The sequence below is a fragment of the Erithacus rubecula genome, assembly GCF_903797595.1.
Source record: "Erithacus rubecula genome assembly, chromosome: 1".
Lineage (NCBI taxonomy): Eukaryota > Metazoa > Chordata > Aves > Passeriformes > Muscicapidae > Erithacus > Erithacus rubecula.
In genome coordinates this window covers 79,923,935-79,945,332 of record NC_136658.1, presented here as the reverse complement: position 1 = coordinate 79,945,332, position 21,398 = coordinate 79,923,935, and the positions used below count along the sequence as shown (strand labels likewise).

Below are 21,398 nucleotides of genomic sequence, written 5' to 3'. Positions count from 1 at the left end.
AATGAGGAGACTTCCCTTCTACCTATAACTTGAAATCCTTTCTAGTGGACAGGAATGCATTTAATTTTTTGTGTCTCCCCAGTTTCTCTGTTAGGTTCTAGAAACAAAGCCCAGTTCTCCTCTTGCTCATGTTTTCTCAGATGCTGGGTCTCAGGAGAGAGTTTTGTTTATCTCTCCCTTAAGTTTCTCTTCCTAGTGGGACATTGTGAGCAGCTCCCTGTGCACATTGGAAGGGCTTTTATTTTCTTGTTTTAGATACTGTTAGTGTCAGACATGAAGTAAGGTGGCTGTACCAAAAGTATTTTAGGGCATACAACTCTTCCTGTCAATAATGGTGTAGTTAAGTTGAAATTAAAATCTTGCTTGCTTCTGTTTGAGAGGAAGATTATTTTGCCTGCACCTTGATCCATGCCCACTCAAGTCTCTCTTATATTGGTGGGAATGGACCAAACTGGAAGAATTTGTGGATTTTTTTCCCCACGTTTTTCTGTTTAAAAATTTTCAGTAAAAAATTCAACTTAATAAAATTCAACTCTATTTTTTCCTCTGTACCCCATGTCTGACCACCCCATAGCATTTTTACCAGCCACTGAATTTTATCACTAGCTTTGCCTGTTGCAAATAAAACCAGGGCTGTTTCTTCATGGTAGAATTGGCATGCTGCAAAGTGTTTGGGCAACCTAAATCCCACCCCAGATTTCCTTCCAGCTGGTGCCAGCTTGGTAGGAGCACATCACTGAAAGGCAGCTCCATGCACATGGACCAAGGGCAAAGAAGGGCTCCAGACTGCCTCCCACCCTCTTTACATCCTGCTCACAGCATTGCAAGCTTGAGTAACCATTGTGGTCTCCAGAAGCAAACACAGGGAAGCAGTTTCAAGCTCTCAGCAGGTCTGGGTTGCATTTTTCTTCCCAGGTCTTATTACCCAGAACGATCTCCCTGGTGCTGCAAGCTGCCTCCTGGATGATTTACCCTGCTGTCCCTAGATATACAACCTCTTCTCAGAAATATTAAGCAGCCTGTTTGTTCCAAAGCCAGAAATTAGGTGAAGGTTGAGAGGACTTATCAGTAAGTCAGGACATGGACAAATACACACATTGCCCAGGGTGTGGCAAACATCCTCAAAACAAACACTCCAAACCCAGGGAATTCAGTTAAGGTTGCTTAAATGCTTAGTGGTATTTCCGTACATTACAGCATATTTCAAATGTTTCCATGTCTGGAAATAAAAAAAAAAAAATAGATTGGAAGACAAAAGTCTTATGCAACATCTCAAATAATGTACATTTTCAAAAAAATGTCATAAACCTTTAATTCATCTGGACAAATGAACTGTTTTCTCTCAGACTGAGAGTATCATATTTTGGTATGCCAAAGTGTTTAAATATATAAAGTCAAGTTTAAGGCTCCATGACTGCTGCATCTGTGACTAACAAACCAGAAATTTCACTCTAATCCACAGCTATAAATCAGATCTGCACTTCCATCAGTCCCCACACTGATGTATCTGCCTGTTTTGACTCACTCAGATGCTACCAGCTTCAAACCTCCTCAGTAATGAATGCTTCAACACCTGCTAAGCTCCATCTGGGTAAGTTCTTTGTCTTTTGAGCTGGGTCCTGTCTTCTTAATGCAGACATTTATTTTGTGAAGAGGTAAATTTTGGCCTTTTTCATGTCCCTGCTGCCTCATCTTGAAATTTGCTTATCATTATTTCTGCAAATACTGCTAGAAGTTATCCTTGGCTTGACTGCTCCTCAGAAGACATGCTTATTCAGGGATTTAATCATTTGTTGATTAACTTCCTGTCATTCCTTGGCTTATGGAATTCCTAAATTCCTCCTGAGAGATTGTGATCTCAGAACTAAACCAAGAGCAACTCTCTTGACATTTCTATTAGTTCCAGTGCAAACAAAGAAGAACTGGGACACAAACTCAGACTTGAAAGGTTGGGAATTAGAAGGGCTTGTTCAGGGCTTAAGATTTCCTGATAGACTATTTCTGTGGAGGTGAGACCTGCAAGATCATTTCCACATCACTCAACAGACACTTCACATCACTAGGGTGTAAAGTCCTGTGTTAAGGCCCCCAGAATAAAATGTGGGATTCCAGTTTCACGGTTATTAATGAGTTTTCTGTTACTCATTTCAAATACACACCAAAATAGCTTTTAGTTTTTTCTTTCCACAGTAATGTTTTGCCTTTTAGTCCAAGCAATTTCATCCAGGTTTGTTTCACAAGACTGGAACCATATCTGCTCTACTGTATTCATCATGGTAATATCCAGACACTGACTGTTGTTATGTCACACCTTCATGGTCCTAACTTTCTAAGCAAAGGAAAAATTAAAGCTGACTTGGATTTTTACTCCTAGCCTTTTCTGATTGAAATACTTTCCTATTTATTTCATTCCATGAAGGGCAACATAACACTTCTCTGTAACTGTTCTCAGCTACTTTCTAACATGGTGGTACAAAAGCACACAGCCATCAAATAATGTTTTTTGTTTCCTACCTTCTCCTTTGCTTTACTTCATTCCTTTTGGCTTTTCATCCTTTTTGTGCCTAGTGCTACAGCTTGGTGCACATCTATTCTGCTTCTACCAACAGCTAGTTTTGTGATACTCTGTAAGAGCTGATATATAAACAGCAGCCTGAACTGATACATATAACTGATGTGTAAGCATCACCCTGAAGCCCAGGCTGCCTTGCTGTCCTGGGATTCACCAATGGAATCCCATTGTGATTCCAATGAATGATTTAGCTGAATGTTAACCTGATCTTGCTGCTGTTGGTACCACAGCAAGTTTTGCTGTGTACGTATACACTGCTCTGCCTCATGCAAAAATGAGTTAGTGAAAAAGGCCTATCTGGAAAACACACCTTTGCTTTAAGAAGCACTGCAGCACTGAATTATTGCTAATCCCGACTGCAGTATGATCCCAGAGCAGTTAGATCCCAGTTCCATTGTAGCTGACCCTCTAGGAATGCTGCCCTGTGGAGAAAGGGGAGCTAATCTTCTCTATCCATTCTTCCAGTGGGAGTTTCTGCTCACTATTTTTTACTTAGGCAACTGTGTGTTTTAGTGTGCCTTTGGAACACTAAAGGAGATCCTTTCTCCATCTCTCTGGGAAGGCTGGGAACACACTCTGCTTCAAGAACTGCACCGAGGATTTGCCTGTTTGTCTCTACATGCCATTCACTCATCTATTTAACTCCTGCCTCTTTAAAAGCAGAAAAGCTTTTTGAAGAGCTTGCCAAGATTTCTGCCGTGTGGCATCATAAGTGTATTTCACCACAGCTGAGGGCCTGACAAGCTTTCTGGACAGACAGCAGGAAATTAAGGTACTTTTATGCCTAGATTTGTTTGTAAATATTTGTTTTGAGCCTTCTTGCATTAATAGATTTCAGATGCGGCAGAAGCGCGGCACACGCTGCTCTCCGCCTGTCCGTGCCCGCAGGCTCCTCCTGGAGCGATGCCCCGTCAATCCAGAGAGCGGCTTCGAGCAGCGCCCCCTCACCACAACCCCTTCTCCTCCTCTTCTTCATCCCTCCCGCCCCTTCTTCACCTTCCTCAAACCTGCGGCCACTCGAGGCGGGCGGGGCAGCTCCGCCCCGCCTGGCTGCGGGGCCCCGGGCGGGCTGGGGTGCGCTCGGCTGCCCGGGGAGCCGGCATGGAGACGGAGTCGTTCCTCGGAGTGAGTAAAGCACTTGCTAAGGACGAGGGGAGGGAGGGATGCGGCTCCTCGGGGGCTGGCGGAGCTCTGGTCTCCAAAGCCCCGCGGCGCTGGCGGCCCCTGCTCGCCGGGGCTGCTCGGTTCTGCTCATCGCAGGGCTTCCTATAACCCCCGTGAGGGCTTTTTTAGCTTCTGGGTCGGCTGCAGCATGTGTTTTATTGTGTCATAATGAATCGCTCTTTAATTATATCTCCCTCCCGGAACTGCTTGGCCGGGTTTGGCCGTGTCCAGCGGGGCTGTGCGAGCCAGGCGCGCTGCGGCGGGGAGCCCGGGCGAGGGACGATCAGCCCGGGGTCAATCAGCCCGATGCTCCCGGTGTCCTGGGGCTGGAGGATGGTGATCTCTAGCGGCTTTACACGCCTGCATGTTTTATTGCTTGTTTAGTGCCCTGGAAAAGTCCTCAAAATGTAATGCTGCCTGTATGCAGAGCACCCAAGGAGGGTCAGACAGCTGGTGTGAGCAAGGGGAGTGAGGGTAGGTGGGGTGGGTTGATCCTGACTGGAAGCCGAGTGCCCACCACAGTCTCTCCTGCTCAGCAGAGGGAGAGAAGAATGTAATGAAAGGCTATAGGCCAAGATAAGGACAGGGAGAGATCACCAGGTACTGTCACAGGCAAAGCAGACTCGGCTTTGGGAAAATTTGTACCCTCCAGGGTGCAACTTCACTTCTGATTTCCTCTACCTCCCTTGCCTGCAGTGGCACAGGGGGATGTGGAATGGGAACCAAGGCCAGTTCATAAAGTATTGTCTCTGCTAATCCTTTCTCCTCAGGGGAAGGACCTCTCATACTCTTCTGCTCCAGCGTGAGGTCCCTCCTATGGGAAACAATCCTCCACAAATTTCTCCAATCAGTCCATCCCAAGAGCCCCAGTTCTTTGTGATCTGCTCCAGTGTGGGTCATTTCCATGGGGTCACAAGTCCTGCCAGCAAATCTGCTCCAGTGTGAATTCCTCTCTTCATGAGACCACAGGTCCTGCCAGGAGCCTGCTCCCACATGGGCTTCCCATGGGGTCAGAGCCTCCTCTGGGCATTCACCAGCTCTAGTGTGGGACCCTCCACAGGCTGCAGGTGGAGGACTCTGCTTCAGGATGGATCTCCATGGGCTGCAGGGGCACAGCTCCTTCACCATGGTCTTTGCCATGGGCTGCAGGCAAATCTCTGCTGTGCCTGGAGCACTTCTTCCCCCTCATTCTACACTGGCCCTGGTGTCTGCAGAGTTGTCTCTCTTACATATTCTTACTCCTCTTTTCCTGGCTGCTCTTGCACAACAACTTTTTTTCCTCTGATTGAATCTGTTGCCCCAGAGGCTCTACCACTGTTGTTGGTGGGCTCAACCTTGCCAGCATCAGGTCTGTCTTGGAGGCAGCTGGCATTGGCTCTGTTCTACATAGGGGAAGTTTCTGGCAGCTTCTCACAGAAATCAGTTCTGTAGACTTCACCACTACCAAAATCTTGCCATGCAAATCCAACATACTAGTTTATCACACTATGTGTAGGATGGACTTATCTGTCTGGAAAAGGGGAATAAATAAAAAGTTCTTATTTGTGAAGTTTAGAATTTAATCATGAGAGGTAGCTGCTAATGGTTGCAGTTTCGTTTCTCCAGGCAAGCCTTGGTTTCTCCCCAAGGGTTGCCCCTCAAACACAAGGCAGCAGCTGAGTTTGGAGGTGGCAGTGTGAACATCTAGGGCTTTGCATTGCATGGGGGAGCAGGACAAGACTTGGTCCAGTCACTTTTGTACAGGACTGGATCAGCAGATGGCCATGGTGCAGCTCGTGCCATGCACTGCCAGTGGCTGCCATCCCCAGTCTCAGGGTACTGTGGAAGAAGAAGAGGAAGAGGAGAATGACTTGTGCATTTCTCACATGTCTGTGTTTGCAGAACTGCACTGTGTCTTGGTCTTGCTGTTTCTGCTCTCTACTGGCTTTCCTCAGGCCCAGCAGGACACTCTCTGTGAAGTGTCCTGGTCCTGCAGAGGGGGAGGCATTAACGGCATCTTGTGCCAGGCTGAGAACTGTACTGTACCAGGCTGCCCAGGCTGCCTGGGCAATGCCAAGAAGTCTCTCATACAGCTCATCAAAGGCAATTGCAGGGCTTGATGCCTCTGCAGGGACTTCCTCAGCATGTGCTATCCTGGAGAAAGGGACCAGCATAGCAGAAACCCAGCTTTTTTCTGTCAGCTGTGCGGCTGTGCCTGTGTTAACCCAAGCAAGGTGATGAGAGCACACAGCAGGAGGAGAGAGTGGCAGCAGGCAAACCAGCACCCTTGGACACATCCTAGGAGTGCTGTTGGTGCAAAGAAGCCTGTGCCAGGACAAGCTGTGACTGCCTGGCAGGGCTTAAGGGTCCCTGGGGTGATGGGTGCCTGTTCTGGGGGAGAGCAGGTGCCTTTGGGGAATTGGAGAGCCCAAAGGCTCTGGAAAGGGAGCTGCAAATGTCCCCCCTCAAAAGAGGAAAAGCAATGCTTATAGTCAGGTTTCTAGTCTGCATACAGAACCTGCAAAAGTGCTGCCATATGCTGGGGTGTTGCAGACTCCCAGCTCCTGTCAGCTTCAGAGCTGGAGAAGAAGAGGGACCATCCAGGCTTTACTGAATAGCAATGCTGTTTTAAGCACCTGCAGCCCCTGCCCACGCTGATGCTACTTGGTACAGAGACTAGAGCAGAGCAGCTGTGGGTGAGCAGTGGTGTGCAGTCTGATGAAGTGTGAAATAGCAAAAAGTGACAAAATGAGCTGCAGACATCTGTTGTCTGAGCAAGGGGCTGCGAGGGACAGCAGCTCATCATATTAAAGGGCAGAGGCAGAGGATGGGTGAGTTGGTCTACCTGAGATCTGAGTATTTTTCCAAGAATAAGAATAGCTAATGCAGCATCTAGAGACCATTTGTTTCTTTCAGCTCAAAGGCAGAGGAAGGCAGGCTAGGCAGGTGATGTTTGTGCATTGGCCAGTATAAAAACAGATTGTATCTTTTTGTGCGGCATGGGCATAGAACTTAGGAATGGAATTCCTAAAGTTGCCTTTCAGATGGTCCTATATGACTGTCAAAGGAAAAAAAAAGTCTTATTTTATTATTGCACCATGTTTAAACAAATATTCTTCATATAAGCACTGTGGCTCTCCAGTAAAACCAACCACCTCCTAGGAGAAACAATCTTGAATGAATGTACTACAATGCAGTGAAAGGGACCAGTGAGGGTGTTTGCAGAGTAGAAAACCTCAAAAATATGTATCTGACTGTGATTGCTATAGCAGACAAGAAGGAATAATTTACATTAGCAACTTTTTAAAAAGTGTTAAAAAGGAAGCTGTGATATTAATGATGGTAATCACTGTGCCATGATCTAACACTACCTGTGACAAAATAAAGCCTTGAAAGCAATAGAGGGAAGGCTCTAATCCCCAAAGCACCACCTGAACTAGGAACGTCCTAGGAAAAAAACCCTCAAAACATGGAGAGCTTATTTTGTGTTCTGCATAATCCAGGAGATCATGCAATGAAAAGCAAACAGGGTAACACTAGCAGGCCCTGGTGATGCCATGATTTCTCAACTGGGTTTCATCCACTGGCACTCCTGCATGACCACTGCAAATTGTGCAGAAGATCCCAGAGGAGAGCAGTTTCAGAATAGTTTTAGGAAGGTCAGAGCAAACTGAAATACTTATGATCATGGACTTGTAGGGGTGATAAAAACAACTTTGGTGTTCTCCAAACCAAGAATAAGGAGAGGAAAGTTTTCGTCTGTCCCCAGATGCTGCAAATAAAAAGTCCTGACATCTCTGTAAAGGCTTTTCACAGATGTAGCACCTGATTGGATCCTTCAATGTGAGTGTTCTCTGGGGACCTGAGGGTAGCAGACCTAGCCCCTGTCCCAGCCCTGCCATCAGTCCCTTTGCTGTGCCCCTGGGACTGCAAAGGGTGAAGGAATGGACACAGTTGCACACTGGAGAGAGGTACTCCTTGTGATTTCACAATAGCCAATAAAACAGTAATTTCTCCATACCAATGAAACTGTGTATATTTGTCTTGGCTAGGTGTTTTCTTTCACTTGGTCACTTTGCAAGCCTGAAGGTGGAACCCACCCTTTGGCATTGTGCTGGGAGACAGTGTTATCAAAAGCAGCATGTGTTGTGGCTGATAAGCTCTTGACATTTTGCTGCAACTACTTGAGAGAAGGGTTGGCATTTTTAAATATTTATAAATTCATCCTACACAGGTGCAATGTCATTAATTCAACTGCAGTATATGGAATGGTTTATTGTTTTTATTTTCTTTTTCTCTCCCAGAACACCCTATGAAGTCCCAGAGCACATACCAATGGAAGGCCCTTTGCAAACCTTCGTTCACATGTGCCATGAAAATGGTCAATGGATGTCACAGTTACCAGAGAAGCTCTGGGATATTCCCCTCTATAACTTAGCTCTCCCAGGTAAAGATTAACTTTTGTTCTCTGCTGTTTTGTTAGCTTGCCATTTAAACATTGGAATATCCTGTTTGTTCCATTTCAGGATAGCTATGTTTATTATTTGGGTCAGTGTGTGGGGGAGGGTTTGTGTGATGTTATGTGAATAATGTTAGTCTGCAATGTTTAGGGTTTCTTAGAGGGGAGGGGCAGCAAAGCAATTTTTTATTGTTTTTTAGAAATGAAAATAAAGAGATACTTTACATTATCTTGTCAGATACTATTATTAATCTAAGGATTGACTTATTTGGGCAATGGTGAAATTTTCCTAATTAATTCTTGTGACTTCCTATGTAATAAAATTTTTCCAGGAGGGGAGAATTAGTATTTTGCCTTGTTATTTGTTTTTTTGTACTTTGTTTCTTTGTCTAAAAGAAGCTGTGAAATTGCAGAAAAAGGAGAATTGAGACTTGTAATTAACCTGATTTTATTAATGAAGACTGTTATTTTTCTACTTGATCTTATAAAAACTGGATTTATCATGTTATAAATGCATCTAAGTGATACCTGTGTATTATTAACCTTTCTTTGGTCACATTATTGTTTCTTTCTGCTGCCTTGATTTCTCCCCGCCTCATTCTGTCCAAAAAACTTTTGGTATAATGTGATTTCACTGACACATGGGGAGGCAATGAAGGACCCTCAGCTCTTGAGTGATTGCCTTCACACCAAGAATGGTTCTAAAGAAAAGCCTAACCCACATTTTCTCTCTACCTGTAGATGTGACAGGTAGTTTGGGGGGAAAGCAGCACAGCATGTAGATGAATGTTTTATGTAGGCCACAGGATCATAGATTAATTTTAGGAAAGGCATATATTTAGAGATGGTGTGAAATCTTGTCTTCAGTGAGTAGAGCCCAAGGGAGAACCCAAGAATTGTAGTTTTTAGCTTTTTTCTTCCCATTGTGAACTGATGGAGTGTGGAGTTCCAATTAAAATTGAAATCCAGAAACTTATTTCATGGAGGCTTCTTAGATAATATCATTTGAATTGATATTAACTTCAAAACAAACACATCTCTATTTAGGATGTGCTAAACCTATAAAGAGTCTATAAAGCCTATGTAAGAGGACCAGGACAGGTGCTATTTAAAAAAACCCCTCTAGATTTCTTATTTAACCATCAAGAGAGGAAAAAACAAAGTAGGTATCTGTCTTATGGGTGAAGAAAGAAGGTAATAGTAATCTCTTTTCCTGTTTTTGTTCCTATTGCAAAAATCTTTCACAAGTCAGTAGCACACTCAGTGGGATTTTGTTTTGCTGGAAAAGAAGCCATGTTGTTTCTACAAGACTTTCACCTGTCTTTCTTGGCCATCATAAAATGTAGAGAACCTGCTGATGGGTTTGTTTGCCTTCCTGGCTCTCCTCTTAAGGGTGACCTTGTTATTCTTGAAAATGTTTGTTGTTCTTGTGAATATGCCTGCAGGGAGACCAGGCATGAAGAACAGCTGAAGGCAAGTCCATTTCAGCAAACATTAGAGGACTTTTAGAGAGCATTGCAGGCTATTAGCTTGGAATATTTTGGTGTCTGTCCAGCTGACCTACAAAGCTGATCTAGCCCAAGTCAGAACACAAACAGATCAAGACCAACCAGGTCAAGACAGCTCTGGCAGGTTTCCAGAGGGAGGAAACCCACTTTGGAAGTGGAAGTTTATCTCATAGGAGGCATGCACGAAACATGACAGAGTGGATTCTGAAAGCATGATGAGGAGACAGCGGCACATCTCATTAATTAGTGTTGTGCTTGCACCAGATCCAGCCCAGTGCTGCTGGGCAGGTGTGGATTCAAGGTCTGGAGCTACTTGGCTTGGTGCTAGCTCACTATCTTTGCATCATTTGTGTTGTGTCATGGATGTACCCGTCTTCCTTTCATTACTGTAACTCATGACATCACAAAAGACTCGTGAGTAAAAGATTACTATCCGTTTGCTGGTTGGCATCCATGGATGCAACACCCATCAATGGAATCCTGCTCATCTCCCTCAGACTTGGACTTGGTCCATGGGTATTTAATAGTTTGACTCTTACATCTTCTAACACATAACTCTTTTATTGCATGCCCTCTATATTGATCTTCCGGCCACAATGAGTGTGGTTGGGTGTTTAAAGCAGTAAAATAGATCAAAAAAAGCTTTTAGAAAGTGAAAAAATGGAGTGAGATATCAAACTAATATTGACAGTTACAAAGAATTTTTATTTCCAAATCAAGCCTTTTTACTTTGTTTTCTAGAAATACTACCACTGGCACCAGTAAGACTGCCAATTCAAGAAAGCAGCTCCTAGGACCAGTTCAACTATTAGTTTGACAGAAGACTTAAACACAAAAATGATAAGCAAATTCTTTGCAGATACTCTGTTAAGATCCAAACAGCTTCACTGAGTTGTTGGCTTTTCTTACTGATGCTTTAAAAATCTGGAAGAAATAATGGAACAGAAGAGCTAGAAAAATCATTGGTTCCCTGTCCTGATGAAATTGTGAGCTGCAATAGTTTCATCTAAACATGATGCAAGTGATGTGTCAGATTTATTAAGACTTCAAGGAAATAAAATATTTGGGCAGACTGTTCTTGGCTCTGATGCCTGTGTAATTCCCTGTGCTGGAAAGATCAGGTAATTTTTGAAGTCCATCACATGAGGATCTTGTTCATCTTTCATTCATAAACTAGGACTTGGATTTGCCTCAAAAACCTTTAAGCACCCATCTTGTTTGTTGTTTTTGTAGAGGACGTGGGGGTTTAGTTAGGAGGACATTTTTAGCAGATATTTAAGATATAGGTGGTTGAAGTGCCAAATTAAGTGTTGGTACAGTCAAAGGTGTAAGAGCATGAATTTCTGATTTCAGTCATATTTTCCTGTGCAGAGATGAGGATCTTGGACAATGAAATCCTGCATTTGGAAAACTCTGAAAACAGTACAAATTCTAGATAAATTCAGCCTTGAGCTGTTTATTCCCTGAAAAAAAAAATGTTTTCACATCAAGACAATTATTTTGAGGGAAGACACCATTTGAAACATACCATTTTATTGTGGCTTGGGGCAAACTACAGTGATGTGTAGTTTAGATGGGGACTGCTTTATTGAAAAGTGTCAATGCCTTCCCTCCACAAGGATTTCACACTAAGCTTATTAATGTTAGGTGAGCAACCTCTGCAGACAATTCCAACTTTTTGCCATAACCATAGAGGCTCTCAGACAATACAGGTGTGTGGCTGGCAAATGTGGTGGCCTATCAGGTGTGCACATGAAATGTAGCCATGGAATGTGGTCTTGAGTAGTTAATAAATGAGATTTTCTATACATTTATTTTTGTATTCTACAGGGAGTCACGACACTATGACCTATTGTTTGGATAAAAGCTCTGCTGTAAGTGGCAACGAGTCCAAGCTGGTGAAGTTTTTAAACAAATGTCTGCCCTGCATTGTGCACCCCATTATCATGAAGTGGTCTATAACACAGGTAAGCATTGTCTGGTGTTCTCTTCTTGCCTTGGCAAAGCTGAAGCTTGTGCTGCAGGGCTGAGAATGCTCAATGACAGAATAACCTGCTGCTCTGTGCTCTCATGAGATTCCATGCTTGGGTGGCTTAACCCCAGCCAGCAACTCAGCCCTGCACTGCTGCTTCTTGCTGCCCCTGGGTGAGATAGGGGAGGGAATTGAGGGGTACAAGCTGGAGAACTTGTGGGTTGAGATACAGACTGTTTAATAGGTAAAGCAAGCACCATATATACAAGCAAAGCAAAATAAGGAATTAATTCACCACTTCCCATGGACATGCAGGTATTCAGTCATCTCCAAGAAAGCCAGGCTCTGTCATGTGTAATGGTGTCTTAGCATGATAAATACCATCACTCTGAACCTTCCCCCTCTTCTTCCCCCAGCTTTATGTGCTGAGCATGACTCCTTATGATGAAGGATAATCCCTGTGGTCAATTGGGGTCAGCTGTCCTGGCTGTGTCCCCTCCCATGTCCTGTGCACCCCCAGCCTCCTCACTGGTAGGGTGGGGTGAGAGGCAGAAAAGGCCCTGACTCTGTAAGCACTTCTCAGCAACAGCAAAAACATCCCTGTGTAATCAGTGCTGTTTCCAACACAAATCCAAACCACAGTCCAATTCCAGCTAATATGAAGAAAATCACTCTTTCCTATCTAAATCCAGCACTTTGCAGCATGAGGTAGGAACCATACAGATCTGATCATCTTTTCTGAGGAAAAAGCATGCAGGTGAGGCAAGGATGTTGCTTAAAGCTGACCACTTAGTACTAGAAACCCTTTTCCACGTTTATTGTGGTGGAAAATAACATGTAATATTAATGTAATTAACAGAGGGACTTCAGCCAATGAAAGATTTAGATACCTCCCAGCTTGTGGGTTTCTGGCTGGCAAAGTGACCCTGTTGGTGACAAACAATCTCTTAATATCATTATAATAATTCTCTGGTCCAAACCCAGTGTGACAAGCAGGAAGTGGCCCAGTGCTGATAGGGAAGAGGCACAGCTACAATCCTGCCCCTCCTTACCTCTGCCTGCTCCAGTTATCTGTGTGGGGAGATGATTCCACCCATTGGTATCCAGAACAGACCATGAAGCCCTGCTGGTGATAGGATCCACAAGTTCCTGGGTGCCCCAGTGACTGGGAGTTGTCTGCTTGAGCCCAGCTGCTGTGGTTGTCAGTCTGGAGCCCAAAATGTCCCCTGTGTAATGTCCATGTAACTTCCAGTCGTGCCCTGGATGACTGGTGTGAGATTGAAGCACTGAGCAGCATTGCTCCCCAGGGCTTCCTTTAAAATTTTGCCCTTTAGGGGGGGCAATATTCACACTGCCTAATTCAGTATCCAAACCCAAGTAACTAATTAGAGGGTCTAATTTATCTCATTTTCCCATGTAGTCAACAGATAAGAAATGAATTAATCTGAAGGGCAGCTCAGAGCAGTTATTTCCTTTGGTGCTTTTTCTGGCCACAGAGGTTGTAAATGACCTACAGCCATGTACACTCCACTATGTTTCCAACATAATCCAAAAAAAGGGTTCTGGATCATCCCTTCCTCTGCTTCAGCCTGGTGGAGACCAAGCAGGCACGGGAGGAGCTGTTGGCCAGAGCCACTGCACCCCTGGACCTTGGGGCACAGCCTGGAGAGGCTGAATTCATGTCCAAAGAATGGGAAGTTAGGGAGTTAAACTAGGCAAGGTAAGCATCCTGCCATGTGTCTTTAGCTCTGCCTCAGTGTTAAAGCTACATTTGGGTATTTTAGAGCAATGCCGTGTACTGATTTAGCTTTTGTTGAATCCTTTCTGACTTCAGCACCACATGTGGTTTCTGAAGCCTAAATTTTATCCCTAGCAGGTTGAACTGAGACAAATTAGTGTTTAAACATATTTAATTCAATTGATTCTATTTTCTTATGCCAAGAGAGTCCTGATATAAGGAAGAGACATAATTTGGAACTTCTTGCCTCAGAAACACCTTTATCATCAGTTCTATTCAGCCCTCAAATCCAGTGGAAGTGCTTTGATGGAAATGGATCTAGAGGAGTGTCTCTGTTCTGTAGGACTTCTACAGATTAATTCAAACTTTATAAGAATTTTTATCTTGAAAAAGAACAATAGCCAGTAGATTTTTCTATTTTTGTCTTTTTCCTTCTGTTGAGGATGTGTGAGGTCCACAGAGACAACCACAGTAAAGTCTTTGATCTAATAAAATAAATACGGCACTTCTAAGGTGCTGATCCTGCAACTGTTTTTTAAATGAATAGTTGTGTGAAGAGCAATCATGTTTTTATGCACAGGTTAATTGATCTTTGACTTTCAGAACACAACAAGGGCAACTGTCTGAATCTAATCTGTACTTGCAGTTTATGCTGCAGGGAAATTGGAATCCCTCTTGTCAGAGAGCAAAATGCTTCCAAGTTGCAATTTGGTGCCATATAATGACATTTTAGAGGAAAGCCCTGTGAAAAATGCCACAGGACTAACTTTGTACCCCTCTTTTAGCTTTCTAAACTAAAGAAACAAATCTCTTTTGAGCTCTCAGGACCTTTGTCTTTTGTTTCACCTTTCAGGTCCTGACTGTGACAGAGCAACTTGAGGCTGGAGTTAGATACCTGGATTTCAGGATTGCCCACAAGGCTAATGATCCATCTATGAATTTGTACTTTGTGCATATGGTTTACACAACTGTTACTGTGCAGGTATTTTCCTTCCCTTTGTGATGACTATAAACCCAGTGCCATTTCCTTCATTTAAGGGACATCATAATCCAAAAATGCTGGCTCAAGGTCTTCTGAGTAGATTATTTGGGATTTTTTTGTGAGGACTTCAAACTAGAAGAAATCAGTAGGGCTGGAAGTTAGTTTCAGCAGCTGATACTGGAGCATAATTTTTTCCTCACCCTCAAACTCTTTGTTTATTCTCCACTGCCAATCCCCTACCACATGCCCAGTGTTCTGGGGTTTATCATGTGCTGTGTCAGGATGATACACAGGGCATTCCTGTTTCCCTAGTAAGAAAATAAATTATTAAAGGGAAGAAGGCACTAAAAGCCCTGTATAATTACAGAAACACTTTTTTTTTTTGAGAAACCACATTTTTTCATTATTGTGATTGTGAGTCTACTCCACCATCACTGCTCTGTTGATTGTATGTCCTTTCCCCTGCATAGCACAGATAACTTTTTAAGCTGCCATACTTCTTTCTTGTAGGATATTCTGTGGGAAATATTGAGGTGGTTAGAAACTCATCCTCATGAAGTTGTTATCATAGCCTGCAGGAATTTTGATGGATTAAACAAGAGACTTCATAATCATCTTGTTGCCTGTATAAAAGAGATTTTCCAGTGTAAACTGTGTCCTAGATATGTAAGTATGAGACCCTTTTTTCCTCATTTTTAAAATAATCATACATCACAGTGAGATCTTTGATTCCAAACTTTTGGATGTATTCTACTTTCACTGTATTTTTAACCTCAGAAAGGTACCATTTGATGCATCAGAGAGAGGTCATTACCTAATAGAACTGAGGAGATCAAGCAAACCTACATTCCACAGTGTGGAGGAGGGAATTAAATTTGACTGCATATGTGATGAGTTGTGGGACAATAGTAGATACAACTGTCATCCATTGTCCTGTCTGAGTTTTCTTGGAAAGGAATGAGAAAAGAAGAGAGAAAAGAGAGAAAAGGAAAATGAAAGAAAAAAGAAAGGAAAAGTTGTGCATCTTACATATTTATAGAATTTAAAGAATCTATTTTCTGCCTTTTCACAGCAATAATTATAAATTAATTTTTTTCTATGTAAAAAATTAGTTTAGGTTGGAATTGACCTCTGGAGGTCCAACACCACCATGCAAAGCAGGTTCAAACTTACTTTGGGCTGCTCCTGTTCATTCCTGATTATCTCCAAGGATGGAGATTTCATAACCTTTCTATGCAAAATTTGACCACTCTCACAGTAACTGTGTTTTCCTTTCCTATCTGATCAGAATCTATCTTGTGTCTGCTGCCTTCCATTTTTACTGTGCATGTCTGAGGAGTCTTCTCTGCATGTTCCCATTAGGTATTTGCAGACAGCAGTAAGACTTGTCCAGTCCTCTCTTTTCATGCTGGACAGACTCAGTTCCCTCAGCCTATCCCTGGAGGTCCCTATCCTCTGCTCCAGCCTCTGCTCACTCTGGTTGTGTGCTGATGGATTCACTCCAGCTCATCAGTGACTTCTTTTTACTATGGAAGCCCCAGCTGGAAACAATACTTGAGATTCAGTCCCACAACTGCTGAATAGAAGGGAAGATCCCTTTTCTTGATTTGCTGTCTGTGCCTTTGCTAATACAGCCCAGTTCACAACTCACCTTTGCCAGGTGGGCTCATAGATGTCTACAAGGATCTTCAGGTCCTTTTCTTGCCAGCTTCCACCAGTCTGTCCTGGTGTGTGGGGTTAATCTGTTCAGGACTTTGCATTTGCTTTTGTTGAGCTTCATGAGGTTTCTCTCAACTTCTTGAGGTGCCTCTTAATAGCATCTCTGCCCTCAATGCATTTCTGGTGGCATTGACTTTACTGGAGCTGACATCCTACACAGTCTTACAGTTACCCAAACCTCCAGAAAAGCCTTAAATTAAATAATAAAAAAATATTTGATTGCTCAATTTTAGGAGTGGAGACTTTTAGCTCCCTCTGTTTTTTACAGGGTGTGGGAGCTTTTAGTAGTTAAACAATTAACATTTCAAAGATGCACAGGAACAGAGGGTTTTCCCTGGAGATGTGAGTGATACAGAATGATGACCCTGTTCGTGATTCAAATTCAGCCTTTGAAGCTGGTGTATCAGTAACGTGTGAGTATTACCATTTCAAAGCATTTTGTACAGCTGAGTTAAAATAGAACAATTCTCAGCAAAACTAGGGGATTCTGAATATTCAGGCCTCAGCTGAATAACTGAAGACCTGAGTGACACTGTTTTATTGTTTCCCCAAATATCTTGAGTGTCTAAGTTGTGGATGAGCAGAGATACTGAAGAGGTGGTCAAATTTGCTTTCAGACACACAGCCAGCTGTTAAAAAATAGAAAGTTATTAACTGCAAAAGGGGCAAGTTGCTGATGACAATTTGTTGAATGAAGGTATAGAAAGAATGGTCTGAGATCACTGCACTGAAGAAGGAACATTTCTGAATTGTGTTCAGGAGGACAGAGGAAGTGAACTGGAGAAAAGACAAACCAAATGCTTCCCTCGAGTAGGAAAACTTTACATATATGGGGTCTGTGACCAGCACAATGGATCTCACCATATTTGCCAGTGGTACCATTACCTATGGGATTTCAGGATCACAGATTTAAATTTGCCATCAAATATCCAAGTGCTTGCTGGCTTATTCTAAAATAAACTGCTACCTACTGTCTTTCAAGACTGCATCTCTGCTGTACAGAATTAAGTGTCAAAGTGTTTATGAAGCAGCTGCTCAGGCAAGGTCTGTATGTAGTACTGGCACAGGCCACTGTGTGACAATATTACACTGCATTTACAATTTTAATTGTCTTAACTATTCAAGGTGTCTTCCTTTGATCTGGATTACTAGGGTTTAAAAATCCCTTGTTAGACTTTCATTTCTGCTTTGTTTGCAAAATAAGCACCTGTGCTCATATGCACATCTCTGGTAGCTTTTTTTTTGGGCTTTTATTGCACATCTTTGTTTGTTTGTTTAAGAGGTTCCAGCTTTAGAAAGGCAGCAGATAAAGCAAAGGCTTCATTCAACCACAAAGTTTTGTAGTTTAAGTAGCTTGTGCCTAAATTTTGCAATATTTTCTGACCTAATGGGAGTTTGCATTCTCTCTTTTGTGGATGAAGTGAGAGGGATTCATTCAAACCTCAGCTTTCTTCAAATATTTACATCATTAATTTTCAAGTGCCTTTGGCTTTTATTTAAATTAATAAGTTAATAGGAGCATCAAAAAGCCACAATTTCTTTTTCACAAGCAGTAAATGTAGTTTTAAACTACATCATTCTTAGTAAAAATAATGCCTGTTAAATATGTTTGTTTTGCAAATAAAACTAGTCAGAGGGCCTCAGTTCTCTCCAATGATAACTTCTGAGGCTGGAAAACATAATTTCATATTATGAAATTATAACTTAACTTTAACAGCTATTTTAGCCCATCTATCTGATAGAGAAAATGTCTGACTCAGATCTTCCTCTCCCTCAATTGAAAATGTCTGGAATATCCCAATTTCATAAACTTTCCACTTAGAGAAACAGGAATGAATGTAGCTCTTGATGATTCACATTTAGTCTTACCAAGTTTTAAGCAGTTCAGTTTTCTTTGACGGTTGCTGCTCCAAATTTGTGTCAGTTTGCGAAATCTGCCAAAATGATTCCTGCTTCTCTCTGTCTGCATTCCTGCAGCAGATGGTCTGTATGTTCCTCCCCTAAGGAACTTTCAGCAGTGGCTTGTGCATGAGGGCTGACACAGGGATCATTTCCTATTACACAGGTGTAAGACCTAGAGTTATGTACATAATCATAGTTGAATTGTTTAAGGAAAGGAGGAATTTGCTGAACCTCCCAGAGTTCTATTGCCTGGCATCTTGCAAACCACCCCATCACCTACTGGGCTGCTCATTGAAAAGCTTTATCTCTACTGAATCTGTGCCAAACTGATGTCACACATCAATATTTGGACTTTGGGAATGCTGCTGTGTTGCTGACTTCAACCTGGGCATGCTTCCTTTCAGGTGGTGCCAACACTGAGGACCATGTGGCACCTCGGCCATCAGCTTATAGTCTCATACGAAGAGGAGGTGCAACTGGAGAAGCACTGTGAGCTGTGGCCCCCCATCCCATACTGGTGGGGAAACAAAACGTCCACTCGTGCCCTGATCCGGTACTTGGAGCGCATGAAGCGGATGGGCCGCCCAGGTAGGCACAGGGAGTTTGCTCAGAGGAGAGAGGGGGCACTCACAGCAATGCAAAACTAGTAGGAAGTTGGGCAATTGTTGTCTTATGGGATATAACCACTATGTGTGCTGTGTGCCCATGGCTGTGTGCCCTGGGTGAGTGTGACTGTCCTTGGTGGTGTGGACACTGCCAGTGTGTGCACACAGACCACAGAGATTGTGGCAGACACAACTGTGACCCACAGAAAGGGAGCCCTCAGTGCAGAGCAGCTGGCTGGTGGCTGCTTCCTCAGCCCAGTGCTTTAGGCAGCACAGATGGTGAGAGAAGTGCATTCCACTAACCTTGGTGTGAAAGGAAACCCCTACAAGGTTTCTCTGAGGGGAACCCTAATCACTCTCTACAGCTACTCGAAAGGAGGTTGTGGCAAGGTGGAAATTGGCATCTTCTCCAAGGCAAAATGTCCTCAGGCTCTGCCAGGGGATGTTGAGGTTGAAGATCAGGAAGGATTTCTTCACTAGAATGGGCTGCCCAGGGAGGTGGTGGAGCCACTGTCCCTGGAGGTGTTTAAGAAGCAACTGGATGTGGCACTTGGTGCCATGGTTTAGTTGTTGTGGTGGTGTTTGGTCTAATGTTGGACTCGATCTTGGAGACCTTTTCCAACTTTAATGATTCTGTGACACAAGAGCAGCACGAGAAGGGTGTAAGGTGCACATTAAGCAGCAGCACTCAAGCAGGCTGTTGTGGTGTAATCTGACAGAGGCTCAGTTCACAGCTTTTGAAGTGAAAGCACAGGGTGGTGACAGGGCAGCTGCTCAGAAATGCACTCCCCCAGCCCTGGGTGGGTGCACCCTGTGTTCCCAACCATTGCAGAGGAAGGCTTAGCATTTGGATGCAACCCTCACAGAAAACATAATTTACAGAGGATGGATAGTCAGTGGAGAACCTTGACACTGTATAACTAGACAAATTTAGCTAAACTGGAATGTTTGGATAACTGAGCGTGGCTCAGGAATTGTTTACAGCATGTAGTTGCAAGAAGGGGAATCAGTTGTTAGGGATATGAAACATTACAGAAAGAGTGTGAAGTCAGTACTTTAATGATCCCCACTGGAATGAGATGTGAAGGTAATGCAATACTGAGAAGCTTCTCTTCTCCTAAAAAGAACATTAAATGTGTCACTTTCTGATTTTTGTTTCAGGAAAATTCTTTGTGGCAGGGATTAATCTTACTGAAAATTTAAGATATATTCTCGTACACCCCTTTGGATCATTGAAGAAAATGACACTCCAGAGTCTTCCATGCTTGAAAATCTGGATAAAGCAGCAGTATCCAGGACCGAAAACAAAATGTATTAACATCATTGCTGGAGACTTCATAGGAAACAATGATTTTGTCAAAGATGTGATAGAACTTAACACAAAAATTAATCCTCCATTGCACTGTCAAAGTGAAGTGGAACAAATAGCATTTGATTCTCAGCTTCCTAATCAATGAAAAGTTGAAAAGGCTTTGTCTGAATTTATTGTGCCCTGGTGTAAACATCCTGAATCCCATAAAGGTCCAATTAACTTAAACCAGGAATGCTTTCAAGACTCAGTAGGAAAAGGTCTCTCAACATCATCAGGTTTTGAGGCCTTTGGACTGAAAAGAGAGCAGGTGCACCTTACTGTAGTCTCTAGAGAACTATGGTATAGGTGTAATTTTTTTGGAGGTGCTTTGATTCTATAGCAGCTGGCAATACTGAAACTCCCAAAAGCTCAAACTTATTTTTCATAGGACTAAGAAGGAGGAAATGTCAGTAGCTGCATGATTTATCTTTAAAGATTTTATATTTCTTATAATTGTAAGGATATTCTGCACTACTTGCAACCTAAATTCTTACTCATTTATATCCGTTTGAAATGGACTTGCCCGTTTTCATAGTTTCTGCTAAATAAACAAAAGGAACAGTTAAAAATATTTTTATCAGAGGTACTGCATTGACAATCCAGTGTGAAATGATTTTATGTATACACCAATGTGCTGAGTATCAGTTGTGTGCTACCTTACGAACAAGGTAGCCCCAAAATTATTTGGAATTTTTAAGAGGTAATTGAATTTGCACTTAGTCATGCCAGTTCTGCTGGGATCAAGATAGCAAAATGAGACCCTTACACAGTTTGTCTGTGGCAGTTAAACTTTTTACTAGGTGTTGCCTAAGTATGCCTAACATTGAAAATAAACACAGAGGAAACAAATTCCTGATCTTAACTTAAACTGCCCCAGAAATACAGATTCTTGGCTTTTATCATGCTCATTTAGGTTTTCACACCTGGTGTTTTATTTAGCTATTTTAGTAGCTCTGTAATTATTTTTCCTCTCACTAAGTAGTTTTTGCATATGTAAAAACTAAGAGGTTTATGCTATTTCCCATCACATACTAATTCTATTTTTCTAAGTGAACTGTGTAATAACAAATCATCATGAAGGCAAGAGAAATGTCAAGCATCAGGACTAAAACAAATCAAATTATTGTGTAAGGTTCACTATGCAACTTCTTCTGTATACCTCACTTTTTAGATGCACTTTATATACAAAAGCTAAATTCAGATGTCTGCTTGTGTTTGCAGAAGTTTTTCTGCCTATCTTTAGTGCCCTCTTTTGTACCTTTGTCATTCTAATAAAACTTGATGTCTCTCTGTAATATGGAGTGAAATAGTTTGGTTTCTCCTTTATGTGATATTGTTTTATTGGTTGTCAGTAATAATTCATAACTTAAGAAATGGATCTGTTGTGGTTGTGGTTTTTTTTTCCTTTTGATTCCTCTGTGAAAAGGTTTGCTGTATCTTAAATGTT

General features: G+C 42.6%; 1 protein-coding gene across 3 annotated transcripts; it reads left to right on the top strand.

The window, feature by feature from the left end:
- Positions 1–3,491: 3,491 nt before the first annotated feature.
- On the top strand, positions 3,492–21,325 carry PLCXD1 (phosphatidylinositol specific phospholipase C X domain containing 1; the record flags this gene model as incomplete). 3 transcript variants are annotated; one of them, XM_079297838.1, is made up of 7 exons in its annotated part: positions 3,492–3,697; positions 8,020–8,162; positions 11,513–11,649; positions 14,246–14,374; positions 14,885–15,040; positions 18,400–18,583; positions 19,762–21,325. In XM_079297838.1, 6 exons carry the CDS (start codon positions 8,051–8,053, stop codon positions 20,055–20,057), a joined length of 1,014 nt encoding a protein of 337 aa, XP_079153964.1. In that variant the 3' UTR covers positions 20,058–21,325. The 3 variants fall into 3 exon arrangements, with proteins under 3 accessions (XP_079153964.1, XP_079153965.1, XP_079153963.1); XM_079297839.1 differs by lacking the exon at positions 3,492–3,697 and adding an exon at positions 4,192–4,210; XM_079297837.1 differs by lacking the exon at positions 3,492–3,697 and having other exon boundaries at positions 7,955–8,162.
- Positions 21,326–21,398: the final 73 nt, after the last annotated feature.